The sequence below is a fragment of the Copadichromis virginalis genome, linkage group LG15, assembly GCF_057382275.1.
Source record: "Copadichromis virginalis isolate Kocher_CV1m ecotype Utaka linkage group LG15, C_Virginalis_male_GT1.1, whole genome shotgun sequence".
NCBI lineage: Eukaryota > Metazoa > Chordata > Actinopteri > Cichliformes > Cichlidae > Copadichromis > Copadichromis virginalis.
This window is the reverse complement of record NC_140632.1, coordinates 10,318,490-10,332,576: the sequence shown is the minus strand read 5'-3', so window position 1 is coordinate 10,332,576 and position 14,087 is coordinate 10,318,490. Positions and strand designations below refer to the sequence as shown.

At 42.1% G+C, this 14,087-nt stretch overlaps 2 protein-coding genes across 2 annotated transcripts; one reads left to right on the top strand and one right to left on the bottom strand.

The window, feature by feature from the left end:
* parp1 (poly (ADP-ribose) polymerase 1) lies at window positions 1-12,864 on the bottom strand. Its single transcript, XM_085431836.1, has 23 exons — window positions 12,607-12,864; window positions 11,349-11,511; window positions 10,682-10,797; window positions 10,354-10,568; window positions 8,460-8,550; window positions 8,246-8,362; window positions 7,918-8,094; window positions 7,288-7,450; window positions 7,007-7,147; window positions 6,675-6,914; window positions 6,504-6,569; window positions 6,282-6,414; window positions 5,957-6,152; window positions 5,742-5,870; window positions 4,993-5,076; window positions 3,001-3,123; window positions 2,761-2,889; window positions 2,519-2,617; window positions 2,219-2,371; window positions 1,951-2,078; window positions 1,791-1,852; window positions 1,406-1,520; window positions 1-837 (listed from the first exon to the last, which is right to left on the bottom strand). Exons 1-23 carry the CDS (start codon window positions 12,727-12,729, stop codon window positions 756-758), a joined length of 3,045 nt encoding a protein of 1,014 aa, XP_085287962.1. The 5' UTR covers window positions 12,730-12,864; the 3' UTR covers window positions 1-755.
* Window positions 9,095-10,298, top strand: adorb1a (adenosine receptor B1a). Its single transcript, XM_085431839.1, has 2 exons — window positions 9,095-9,114; window positions 9,188-10,298. The coding sequence occupies exons 1-2, from the start codon at window positions 9,095-9,097 to the stop codon at window positions 10,296-10,298; spliced, it is 1,131 nt and encodes a 376-aa protein (XP_085287965.1).
* Window positions 12,865-14,087: the final 1,223 nt, after the last annotated feature.

Here is a 14,087-nt window from a genome sequence, read left to right as displayed (position 1 = left end):
ATACTTTTATTGATCCCTAGAGGAAAGTATTTGACAATGATTTTTCATCAAGGTTATACCATTCCCAGGAATGCTCCTTAGCAAATGACCTTGATTTTTGCCTTCTCCAACAAACTGAAAGAAACCCTTCTTCATGTCTAATGTTTTATTTGGGTTTGAGAGAAGCAAGAAAAAGACATTTAAAAAAAACACTTAGTATGGCCTTTTTTATCTTTTACAGGGCACCTTGCATAAACACTCATCACATTTTTTTTTCTTTTTAGTGAGGAAGACAGCTAGAGATGCGAACAAAACAAGTATATACATGTCAAAATGCTTACAGTATCTTAGTCTTCACTTTACTGTGGATTCACAGCAAATTATTGGTTTGTGTATGTTTGCAGACTGGCTCTTGAACACTCCTAAACTTGCAGGACTATACCTTATGAACTACAGAAAAATAAGATCTTTCTGCAGTGACAGATTACCAACACTTTCTGAAGTTGTCACCAGACCTCTCCAGGTACTGATGTACGCAATGTGAAGAAGCCAGTATTTAGGTACCTAATGTATTACTAAGGAAGCCTGCCACTTAATAAACCTGGTGAAAACACAATAAAGTGACAAGAGATTTCCAAGGATCCAACATGAAGGACGGTTTAGTATCACTCCTTTTTTAAACATCTTCGGTTGCAGAGAATGAAGCCCAAGCATTTTGGAGGCAACAGTGGTCTTTTTTTTCTTTCTTTATGAAGAAGCTTCGTGCGCAGCCCCTCTCACCACAGGGATGTCTGGTAGTTAAACTTGATCTTCAGAAGATACTTCAGATTTACCTGTGCTACATCATACACAATGTACCTGAGGGAGCACGGTTAAAGAAAACAGGTGGTACAGATACAAATTAAGCTGAAAACACAAATACCCTGACAATTTATTTTGTGGTGACTGCTGTTAGGACATAAACACAACCCTTCAACTGTCTCATCTTCATGTCTTCACTGCTATAAGCAGTGCAAATGAGTCGATTTATGCATGACAGCTGGGTGAGCTACACAATGAAAAGTGTCGTCCTGTATTAAAAGACAGAAAGCTATAAAACTGTTTCCATGGGTGAACTCACTGGTCTTTAATTTATTATACCTTACTTGTACTGCATGTTGAAAGTGACTTAACTTACCTTCCCTATTGTAAACCTCTCTTTGATCTTTGATGTGTAAATGCACCGAGTTGCTGCTATGTGACTGGATCATTAGATTTTGTATTAATGACAAATGAACAGATACACCTAATGAAATGGCCGGTGACTGTAAGATAGAAATGTAACAAATTTTACTCACCTTTTTAACTGCACAGGTTATGTACAGACAAGCAGGTAAAAAAAAAAATCATTACACATATAACCAAACAAACTAATATTAGAGGATACTCGTTGTACAGCAGACTTGTGTCATCAATATTAGTGTGGACTCCTTTTCCCAGAGGCACTTGCACTCCATTTAAAGTGACAGTGGCATTTGGATCGGGAGCTGTTCTACCCAAACCTGTAATAAAAAACCCCCAAAAGTGAATATTATTAAATGCACGCACATACACGCAGTTTTAAAAACTGACAGAGACAAAGGTAAATATTTCCTGCTGGGATGAATTTCATCGTGTTGTTAAGAACTACGCTGAAAAGCGTGGATCTAAATTACAGTTAGGGACACAGACTAAACAGAAATACAAAGCTTTAAGCACAATGTTTGCCATGTGAACCAAACACTTAGAAAAATAATACCAATTAAAATGCTGCAACCCATTATGTCTCTCACCTTTAACACTGTGCTTGCCCTTAGGTAATTTTGTAATATGAGAAGCCTTCTTCAGTTCATGCCTGCATTAGTTAAAAAGGAGGTTGCATTTATTTACACAGTCAGGCCAACATTTCAAAGGATGAAATATATATTTTTTTGCATTCAGACCGTCACTTACATGTTTCCTAGAGCAACCTCGCCGAGCAGAATGAGGCCCACAGGATCTGACTGGGAGGTATGGCAGTAGTTCGCACTCTTGGACACCATGTCAGCAAAGTACACACCTTTGCCAAACATGTAACCAGTCTGGAGAAAATTAAGCAGGACTGTAATGTTATGCAGGACTAAACACTAGAAACTATGGGTAAAGTTGGGGTATTTATTAGAAGGAGAGGTTTTTAATTCTTCACATCTTATCATCAACCTGGTTTCAAAACAACACTCACCACTGGGGCTTCTGGAGGGGCGATGCGGAGACCCTGAGACAGAATACCGGCGTAGTTGGTGGTTCGAGAGCCGTGCCACAATAGCTGGCGATTGTGCAGCTCCTCGAATGGACGGTATCGCTGGTGCTCTCCCTCTCTGACAATTTTAAATATCTAAAATACAGAAACACAATCAGAAGACAAACTAAGATTCCAAATCTATTAAAGCCATTAAAATGAAGCGGTTGTCCTGCTTAAACCCATTTTTACCAAGTTAATCAATCAATAAATTCAAAAAAAAAAAAAAAAAAAAAGACTTGCCTCTTGTACTTCCAGTGTGTACGTGTTGTGCGTAGCAGCGTGGGTGTTCTTAACGTATTGCACGATGATCTCAGCTTCACTTGTGGTCTTGTCAACAACCTGTAAAGCAACAGATGTGTCACATGCATTTTTTTGTTTTTACATTTCAAAACTTAAATCGATCATCAGGGCAAAAATGAAATCTTGCCCACCGTTGATGATTAAGAACAAAACTTTACTCTCTAAAGAGCTGTGCTCCTTACCTCAATCTTTGTCTTGAGTTTCTCATAGTTTATGTCGATGGGGTCTTTCTCATTGTCCTGGGCTCCTCCTCTCAGTAAGCTGTAAGCCACTTCAATATCCAACAGGTTGTCCAACATCTGAACTTTAGCCTAAAACAGTGATGCATTTACAGATCAACCTTTTTAAACTCTGCATTAGGCTTAGTGGTGACATGACAAAGAAAGGTCAAACTCTAGATTGGGCAGTTTATGAGTCCTTACTTGAATGTAGTCCAGGTTGTTGAGCAGTGGAGGCTTCTTCATGCCAAAGTCATGAGGTATTAGGGTATAAAAGCGATTGGAGAGATCCAGTATCTGCGCCTCAGACACACACTCTGACACAGCCTTTAACAAAAGTAAGTTAAAAATGTAAACGTTGCATGATCAGGAGCTGCACAGATCTCATCCAACCACTGGTACAGAAGGACTAGTTGTTATGTCCAAAATTCATTCCAAACGATAGTATTAAAATGGATTTCAAAGCATTACAGAGTTACCGTATTTTCACGACCATAAGGCGCACTTAAAAGTCTTAGATTTTCTTCAAAAAGTACGGCGCGCCCTATAGCGCAGTGCGCCCTGTGTGTTGTAAGGAGGACGTAGTAGAGAACACCATGAGAACGCTAAAGGGTGAAGTGTGGGCGCAACCCTGAAAATGGCAAAGAGACACGCTTATGAAGCACAGTTTAAACTGAAGGCCATCAGCTACGCGGAGGAACATGGAAATCGAGCAGCGGCGAGAGAATTTAAGATTAACGAATCGATGGTTCGCAAATGGAGGAAGCTAGAAAACAAGCTCCGGCAGGTCAAGAAAACGCAGCTGAGTTTCCGTGGACATAAGGCGAGGTGGCCCGAGTTGGAGGAAAGACTCGAGCGGTGGATCATCGAGCAAAGAACGAGCGGGAGAAGCATTTCGACGGTCACCATTCGGCTAAAAGCAGTTTCACTTTCACTTTTTGTGAAACTGTGCCATTTTTCCATCCGGACCAGGACTACGGTAGCGCAGCAACTTCCAGCGGATTATAAGGAAAAGCTGGCCATCTTCCGCTCCTACTGCAGCAAACACATCGGCGACAAAAACATCCAGCCCAGCCACATCACAAACATGGACGAGGTCCCGCTCACTTTTGACATCCCGGTGAGTCACACTGTGGAGAAGCAGGGGACCAGCACGGTAGCGATATGCCCAACGGGGCACGAAAAGTCTTCTTTTACTGTTGTGCTTGGCTGCCATGCTAATGGACAGAAACTGCCGCCTATGGTGATTTTTAAGAGAAAGACTTTGCCTAAAGAGAAGTTTCCAGCAGGAATCATCATTAAGGCAAATGAAAAGGGCTGGATGGATGAGGAAATGATGAAAGAGTGGCTGAGGGAGGTGTATGTAAGGAGACCAGGTGGTTTTTTCCACGCATCACCATCGCTCTTAATCTGTGACTCTATGCGTGCCCATCTCACAGCCGATGTGAAAAAACTAGTGAAACAAATGAACTGTGAGCTTGCTGTCATTCCGGGAGGCCTGACAAAGGAACTCCAACCGCTGGACATCGGTGTGAACCGCCCGTTCAAAGTAAGGCTGCGAGCGGCCTGGGAGCGATGGATGACCGATGGAGACCACAGTTTCACTAAGAGTAGAAGGCAGCGCCTGGCGAGTTACGCCACAATTTGCGAATGGATTGTAGATGCTTGGGCTAACATGTCTGCTGGCACTGTTGTTCGAGCTTTCGCAAAAGCCGGCATCATTTCCGAGGAGCCGCACGGCACGGAAAGTGACTCTGACAGTGAAGAAAGTGAACCTGGCATGTTTGATGGAGATTTAGCGCAGCTGTTCAGTTCAGACACAGAGGATGAGGACTTCGATGGGTTTGATGATAAAAATGTGAGTACCAAACTTCGTTTTGCTCCTGCTTTATTTTTAAATACGCACACTTGTATGCTTGTGTGTTGTTGATGATGACGATTACTGGTAATAAAAATGTGAGTAAGGTACCGAACTCAGGTTTGCTCCCGCTTTATTTTTAAATACGCATACGGTACTTGTATGCGCCCTATGATCCAGTGCGCCTTATGTGTGTGTTAAATACAGTAATGGCACACATAACTGAGACTGCGCCTTTTAGTGCAGTGCGTCTTATGGTCGTGAAAATACGGTATATAAAGAGGAATCCAACATAAATACCGATGCAACTCTCAGAGGAGCTGTTGACTGTCACTGACCTGCTGTACTTCAGTGAGGAGCGCATAGGCACTCTGGATTTGCCTCTTGCTCAGCTTACCGAGTGGCATCTTCTGGAGGTCAATCTGCAGACAGAAGAAGAATAAATCAGCCTGTCAAGTGCAAAAATACTGGTGGATGCCAGTGCTACCCCTCAGCATTCTAGTAGTTCCAGTATGGTATCATTTTCAAAATCCTCTGTTGCCTTGTTCTCAAGTTATGACATTCGCAACCTTGCGTTTCAAAGCCAGCTGCCCAACGCCCAGCAGGGTCAGCCTTTTACAGCTGAGGGGTAATAATAAGTAGTAATGCTCACAGAGCACTTTACATCATTATAAATTAACTTATTGTATTAGAAGAGTTATCTAATCTGCTGCTAAAATAAAAAGCACTTAAAATGTTCTTTGTGAATGAAGACGAGTATTTTCCTTAAATTGTTTAATCTCTTAAACATCAGTAAATTATTTTTATGTCTGTGACAACAGCCTAAAATGTCAAAAACTAAAGCACATTTACATTTATCCAGACGTCAATCTACAGCATCAGACACGATTTTTTGGGTTTTTTAATATACTTCTTAAAGTTGTACTTCTAAGTCAAAATATTACTGTATACTGCATATGTTTTATCCATCTGACTTGAATGAATGAACTTGCGAAAATGTGAAGTAAATACCACATCGGGCGAAATGGTAAAAATAACCCAAAGAACTGGAAGATCCTGATTTCAGTGTGTGGTAGGCAAGTCTTACCTCAAACTCGACCATGGCCTTCTTCATGCTTTCTACATCAAAGATCATCTTGATTAGCTCCTGGACAGGTTTGGCCAGCTTTGACTTGGTGCCAGCCGTGGCTGTCAGCCTCTTCACTGCCTCCTCATCCTGCACAGAAACACAAGGGGTCACTAAGAAATTAAAAATCCACAACATGTCAGACGAGATGTTGACTTATTACTGTGTATGTGTACCTGTCCGTAGTCAATCTCCAGCGGGTAGAACTTATTGGGATATTTGGTGAAGTTGGACGAGCCCCAGTCATTGCCCGTCTTCTCCTTGTACACACCCAGGAAATTATCCAGAGCAGAGTTCTTGTCATGGAATTTGTCCAACTTGTTTCCTCCGATAGTTGTACCCACTCTGCCCCATGACCTGAACACCCAGTACCTACACGCATGTCACAGAGGGAAGAGATACATGAGTTAGTGTCTGGATAGATAACATTTCCACGAATGGGGGGAAATGGTAAACAATAGGCAAAGCCTAACTGCAGCCAACACAAAGAGGTCCGATTACCGTTTCTGTACATCATCCTCAAGCAGCTGCAGTTTATAGTAAGAGTTAGTTCCTCTGACAATATCCACAAGACCGAGTGTAGCACTGTACATCTTCCCATTCTGCTCCAAGACATGGGCACTGTTCTCCAGACCTGGGAAAAAAATAATAATTAATTAAAATTGTGGGGGGAAAAAAAAAAAGAGAAATGAAGCATTTTCAGTCCATGGTACTAATGACTACCTGAGTCTGGATCCACAGCAGCTCCACCTTTGACTGTGAGTTTCATCTTCTTGGATTTGCTACCACCTGTAATGCCACAACTGTTTAATGTATGCACTAAATGTCACATTGTATACCGCCGCAATTGTTCTAATGCATTCATTCAGTATTTCCACATTAAGTGCCCTTTACCTTCCTCCTCTTTCACCCTCCCTGTGCTCTTAGTAGCCTGTGTTCCAGACTTGGAGGCCACAGATGGAGCCTGAGCTTCGACTTTAACCTCTGCCCCCCAGGGGGAGATGGCGTGCAGGGAGACCAGCTCCTGGAGGGCTTTGCCCGATGACTTGATGTCAGTGAGGAAATCCTCAGAGACCACACGCACGCCAGCGTCCCTTACTTCCTCCATCTTCTTACTCATCTTCTCCACCTCCTCTGTCAATACATGGCAAAGTTTGATGTTATATCATTCCTTTTCTTACTGAGAGTACTTGTGATAATTCTCTCTTTAACAAATCGTTACTCACTCTTGGTGCTTATACACAATGAGGCCTTGTTGACTGTGCCGGTAATCTTTCCACCGAGCTCTTCCACAGCAGCTTTCAGATCATCCTTGTTCTTAGTCAGCTTGCCCACAGTCAGCAGCTTCATGCCAGTAAGAGGCTTGTCTAAGGGACAAAACACACAGAATAAAACATTTTGTTAATAACAAGAAAAATGTTAAGAATTTTTTCATTGCATTTTGTCCGTGGTACCAAGAGGAAGGAAGATTTTTAATGTTTTACACAGTCTTTTAAGTTTTTCTCACCTGAAGGTGCTCCCTGTGGCAGTGGCTCGGTCGGAGCGCTGGATGCACTCGGTAGTGGTTCTGATTTGGCCGCTGTCAGGGTTTTTGTGGGAGCCTCTTTAGGGTAAACCCTGTCCTGCCGCTTGAATTTGAATTTTTTCAGAAAAGAAACTTCGTGGAATTCCTAAAATGGAAAGAGAGAATATTTCAGAGACACAGAGCAAACAGGTAACTACAAATTAGTTTTATATAGCAGTTTAATTTTTCTTCCTCAGTCCTGCTCATTGGCTAAGGCCACCTCATTTATTTACTTTTCATTTTCCCATTGGTGACAGTACGTATTCTAGAAAGTTTCACACGCTCCACCAGGAAAGACTGTTGTTGGTGTCAAAAAACTAAGACAGTACCACCACAGAAAACTTAGGATGATTCAGTGACTACGGGAGGGGCTACTGCAAGAAATATAATACAGACTGACACATGCAGCCCACAGATTTTGTCCAGGGCAGCTATCCAGCCATAGTAATTGCTCCAGCTTGTGCTGTGCTAACAGGAATGTGGACTAGTTGTTAAAAGGTAACAAAGACAAACTTGTTCTGCAACTGTGGAAAAGACGTCTACATATAGTTAGAGTGAGATGAGGTGACCAACCTTGGGAATGACCCAGTCTTTGCGTAAGGGTGTTGTGGTTTTGAACACACACTTTGTCCAGGCAGAAATGTTTCCTGTGCAGTAATAGGCGTCACCCTTAAACACCAGCTGGCCCTGGCACTCCTTACAGGCCTCGAGAGCACCAAAAGCCATACCATCGGCCAGGCTGTCAACTACCTGCAAGTCCAAAAACATTCGTCATCAAACAGAAGAACAGCAGCACTCCTCAGAAAATTTTAGCTTTAACTGTATTCATGAGCAGTAAATATAGAATCATCTCCTTTCCAATATGCTACGTTAGACACAAAATACAACAAGCTTCTCTTACATTGGTCTCTCCAGAGGGAACTTCCTGGCCATTTGCAATCAGCAGCTCCTTCATATCATTGGCTGAACAATATTTTCGCAGCTTGTCCTTAATTCCCCAAATAAGCTGGCTTTGATTCTGCAGAGAAGTGCAGCCAAGACACACGCACAAACAAATTAATGCAACATCGGAAAAGATCAAAGTTTAACACGTGAGAAGTAACATTAAAAAGTACCTTTAACTGTTCTTCTAGCTTTTTCTTCTCGTCGTCTTCTTCTCTCTTCTGTTTTTTTGACGCTCCATCAACATCATCAGTTTTCCGCTTTCTGTGAGGACAAACATAACATTTCTTTAAAACTTTTTTTTTCAGTTAGTTCAACAAGGACAAAAGGAAGGTGAAAAAACATCCAAATTAGCTTCCTAACTGAGCCTCAGAGGATCACAGGATAGCAGTCAAGATGAGGAACAACAAGCCTGATTCTGACACCTTCAGTCATTAAGCAGATCCAATTGGGCCTAATCAGTTAATGGACACACACAAACGCAAGTTGGTACATGTCTGCACAGCCCCAGGTGTCAGTGTTGATATCGTGCATTCTGCTCTGACGAGGAAAATGCTTTTAGCATCCTGGGAGACCAGACATGCACACGTGTTTCAGTTAATGACCATCCAAGTCTCAGACAAACCTCACTCATCAGACAACAGCTGAATCTATGGGGAGGAGGAGGATGGGGGTGGGGCTGCACATAAATCAATGTGGTAATGCGTTTCAGCAGAAGTCTGTTTGCTTTTTTTCTGAGTGAAGACGGCCAGTGAAAGAATAATACTGAAGAAGCTTTTAGATTCTCTGCTAAAATCATCGTAAACAGATGCGAGCTGCTGCAGACGGGTGAGTAATTTTCCTTCTTTAATGCATTTTATTACCACTCCAAGTTTGTTTTGCACCTTATTTCTCTTTTTAGGACAAACATGGAGGCCACCACAGCATTGTTCCAACTCTACACTTTCCAAAAAACAACAAGCAACTCCTCCCATCTGTTGCCCCCTTTTCTAAAAGCTTTCCAGAACTTTTCATCTGCTTCCATTTCTAATGCCTCCTATTCAGCGTCGCCTCCACCTGAAGACTTGGTGATTTCCCCCAACGTGACGTACATGGCGGCTGAGCTCGTCATCGCCTTTTTCTCCACTACAGGAAATCTACTGGTCTGTGTCGCTGTGGGCCTCAACCGCAAATTGCGCACCGTCACCAACTACTTCCTGGTCTCGCTCGCAGTTGCTGACATTTGTGTGGGCGCAATCGCCATTCCCTGTGCCATCCTGACCGACATTGGCATGCCGCACCACAATCTCTACCTGTGTCTTCTCATGCTCAGCGTTTTAATCATGTTCACCCAGAGCTCCATCTTCAGCTTGCTGGCAGTGGCTGTGGAGCGCTACATCGCCATCTTCATGCCTTTCCGATACCAGGTCCTGATGACGCCTCGCAACGCTGTGCTGGTGATCCTCGCCACATGGATTCTGGCGTTTCTCATCGGACTTGTGCCTCTGATGGGCTGGCACAAGACGCCGCCTGACACGGGCTACTGTTTCTTCGTCCTTGTGGTGGACATGACCTACATGGTCTATTTCAATTTCTTTGCTTGCGTGCTCACTCCTCTGGTGATCATGTTCCTCATCTACGCCCAAATCTTTGTCACAGTTAAGCAGCAAGTGCGGCGCATCACATCTGAGCAAAGCGGCAGAGGTGACGGACAAATCAGGACCGCGGCCAGCATGCGGCGAGAGATGAAGACAGCTACTTCTCTCTTTCTGGTTCTTTTCCTCTTTACGGTCTGCTGGATCCCACTTCACATAATCAACTGCTTCCTGCTTCTGTGTCCACGCTGCTATGTACCTCTTGAGCTTCTGCTCACAGCCATCATCTTGTCACACGCAAACTCTGCTGTCAACCCTTTCCTTTATGCCTACACCATGACGGCTTTCAGGGACACATTTAAAGCTATTTTTATGTGCTGCAGGACAGTGGTGGACAGAGAGGCTTTAAATGAGACCAACAGCAGGGATCAACGCTAGAGCTGATCATAACTTTAATCCCAGGCTTCAAACCGAATAAATGATTTTGGCTCACCCCTCAGATTTGACAGCAGGGAGCCTCTTCTTGAGCTCTTCTTTGTCCTCTGCCCGCAGTGCATTGAATCCCTTCAGCTGAGCGGCGCTATACTCGGGCTTGAAAACCAGCTCCTCCCTGCGGCTCACGAAACACGCCGTGTGGTACCAGCGGTCAATAAGACCCAGCTGTGGCTTCTCGGGGTCCACAGTTTTCTTGGACACACGAATCTGATCCTGGAGGTTCAAATGGATCAAATATTTATGGGAAAATGACAAAGTTAACCCACCAGATGATTAAATAATTAAATTTAAACAACAGTTTTCAGACAATAAAAGCAGTCCCAAACCTTTTCTATTTTCTGCTCACAGCCTTTGCATGTGCTGCGGTTTGACTTGGCGTATTCCACAGCAAAGTCATTCAGCGTCTTCTCGCCTTTAGCGCTACCCTTCTGGTCACCTTTCCCTACAAGATCAAAAATTGAACATGTATATCTTTTTATAGCTGGTTCAGTTATCAGTAATAAAACATATCATGATGAGTCTACAGATGTATAGATATATGTATAGGTTAAATCTGAGTTATGTCAGACCAACTACAATTGAAATAGCTGTCTGTTTTCATTCAAATGACTGACAGACTCAGTGTTCAGCTCTAAATAAGCCTACCAAAGTTTCACCTATAGTCTAGTCATCAGGAAACCATTTAAAATATATAATACAGTCTTTGATTTTCTTTCCAAAGTCAACAACTGCTATAAATCCTTGTGACTGAGCAGGTAATTATGTTCTCCTCTCATGATAAGGGCATTTACACTAAAGAGTGAAATTACTTTATGATTTGTCTTTGCTGTTGCACTGATTGATTCTTTGATATAGCAATGTTTAACCGCTGCTTAGTAACACTGTTACTCCTCCGATTGCCTATTATAACTAAAAGAAGCTTAAGATAACATTAATTAAGTCGTCCAACCATTTCCACGAGGGGTCACAGCCTAATAAAACTGAAGTACTGACCTCCTGCGGCGCCACCGCTTTCTATGGCCTTTTTCACCTTCTGTTGGTCATCCCAGCGGAGATCAGAAAACCCAGCGATATCAGCGGTGGACTGAGCTGATGCTCGCTGCCAGAAGCAGGAAAAGTGGTGCCAGTGGGGGACCTTCCCATCAAACATGGGAGACTGGAGAACAAAAAACACAGATGTTTAACTTTACAGTGTAAAGCGTCTCTAATTGCTTCTTCCAGCTCGATGGTTATATGATGCCTCAGAAGGGTAATATTTTCCTGCCAGACTTATTTAATCATCTCTTTTCTTTACCAATGCAATGTTATGTGTAGGGCATTCAATCCATTTATTACATGACACAAAGATACTTTGGAACTACTCTTAAGTTAAATCCAGGTTGTGCAAAATTTTGACAAACAGCCCATGGCTTTGAGACATTTTTATGGACATCAGTATAAAAAAATAAGATGTAAACATGCCGTTTTCTAGCATGTATAGCTATGAAAATTGAATAAATATTGTATATTTAGGACATAACACATTTTTTAAGGTTTATATACAAAGATTCAAAAACATATTTTTCTTATTTTACTAAGGCATACTTTATACAATGTGTAAACTAAAGTGGCTCAAGAATAGAGCCCTGTGTGACCCCTACATTCATAAAAAAGGTGCATGAAGTGCACAAAAAGTACTTTACACTTTGAGGATTTGTATGAATTACACAGACTGAATGTGGCAGGTCTTTAGAGAGAAAAGTTGAGTGACCTGAGAATCCTGAGCTGTTCCCATCAACCATGAGTAAACAGGCAGCCACATAAGCAGCTCTCCGACTCTTTAAGTGATTACCTCTCTGTGGGGCAGCAGCAGTTACCACGCAGTGGTATTTCTGCTTCTGTGTGCTGTGATTTTTTTCCCCCTATTATTTGTCTTCTGGGGTAGACAAACTCTGAATATCTGCAGCCTTCAAGCATAAATTAAATTAGCTCATGAAATGCAAGATGCATAATAGCCAGACAGAGACAAAAAGGCTCCGCGGCTCTTTGTGATGGACAGGAGTGCACAGACAATGTCAGCCATTTAAATGCTAACGAGGGCCTGATTCGGCGCAACTGAAACCACACCATAAGCTGTATTTTCCTACTCTCCAGTCTGCTCCTACCCATCCACTACACCCGTACAACAGCCCGCATGCTTTACTCAGATAGCAGCACCCAGATAGCAAGCCAGTTAACGGAGCGGCTTTGCCTCCACACGTCGCCACCTTACCTGCACCATGATAGCCATCCTCAGCGAGTCTTTAGCTATGTTTTCTTTGCATTTTTTGCACGACGCGCGGCCACTTTTGGCGTATTCTACCCTGTACAGCTTGTCCTCTTGTGAGTCTGCCATAGTTGATTTTTTTTTTTTAAATAAAACAGAACTACACAAATTCACCACGAGCCGAACAACTTTCTTCGGGTGACGAGGAACCGCAACAATCAACGCACTGGCGGAGAGAAGCCCGCGTGCCTGCAGAGAAGAGTCACGTGGAGAGTTCTCACTCCGTCTCTGTTTCCCACCGCACCAGCGGCTCTCTCATCTGGGAAAACTACAGCTCTAAACTCGCAATCTCAATCCCATTCTTCCCGAGTGAGATATGAGCGAGTGAAGGTGACAGTATGCTGCACATGCATACATCTTAAAGTGTGATTTTTAAGATTTAGACATTGAAATTTGGAGTTTAGCCTCTGAAGTAGAGCCTGTGATGCATGGTGTGCTACATGTGCTGCAGATAATATCGGTAATAAAGAGGCTATATCATTTTTGTAATCACTGTGTATGCATACAAAATGTTTGCCCTGTGTCACATTAAGGCCTTCACTCCGGACCCGTGGTACCGGACCTGTGTGCTGTGGTACAATGATGTTTTCATTGTTTTCATACATGTTTTAAATCATTTATCCTGCAGTAATGTCCCTTTTGGCATTAATAAAGTACCTACCTACACTAAAGACCAGAACTGAATTAAGATCTAAAGGAAAATAATTCAAAACTTTATCAAAATGACACAAAATCCATTAACAGATACCTTAAAAATTAAATGACTAAAATATGCAACTGAATTGTGTAAAACTAAAAAACAACAGCAACAACAAAAAACAACAACAACAAACCCTATTCAGCTTTGCTTAAATTTGCATCTTGACTTAAGAAACACAGAAATTCTCTTCAGTACTATACAAAATCCAACAGATACATGAAAAACACTGTGACTATTAACATTATTATGATTAATGTATAGTATTATTATGTTTATTATATGATTATTATGATTATATTATTATTATATGATTATATTACTGTTATGCTTAAGGCTTTTATAAAGGCTTTTTATAGACCATATATTTATATTTGATTAATTTTAGAAAAAAATGTGAAAATAAATATATTTCTGTCCTATGACAACAGTGAAGCAGCATTCAGTGAGATAATGTTACAGAACCTTAATCGAAAAATTTAATGGAAAATAAAACCAGTATGTGATTGCAGTCTACAATGTTTGTCAGGAAACCTTTGTTTATGTCTAGGAAAGGAGTGTTAGATACTAGATGAGCTAACTTCTGTAGAGATTATGTTTTTGTTTTTTTTCTGTGAACCTTCCGGGTGAACCATCTTTCAAAATAGAGCATCAGTGAGCCGGCTGCAGAATACCCGCGCTGGCTGCAGACAAAACTAATGGAGTCACGAGCAATCGTCGTGACTATCAA

Bases quoted from the DNA above. Each gene is read 5' to 3' on its own strand.
- adorb1a (XM_085431839.1), top strand. From the start codon at position 9,095: ATGCGAGCTGCTGCAGACGG. The intron at 9,115-9,187 runs GTGAGTAATTTT...TTCTCTTTTTAG, and splicing joins ATGCGAGCTGCTGCAGACGG to GACAAACATGGAGGCCACCA.
- parp1 (XM_085431836.1), bottom strand. From the start codon at position 12,729: ATGGCAGACTCACAAGAGGACAAGCTGTACAGGGTAGAATACGCCAAA. The intron at 8,363-8,459 runs GTACTTTTTAAT...ACTTCTCTGCAG, and splicing joins AGCTAGAAGAACAGTTAAAG to AATCAAAGCCAGCTTATTTG. The intron at 5,871-5,956 runs GTACACATACAC...GTTTCTGTGCAG, and splicing joins TGGAGATTGACTACGGACAG to GATGAGGAGGCAGTGAAGAG.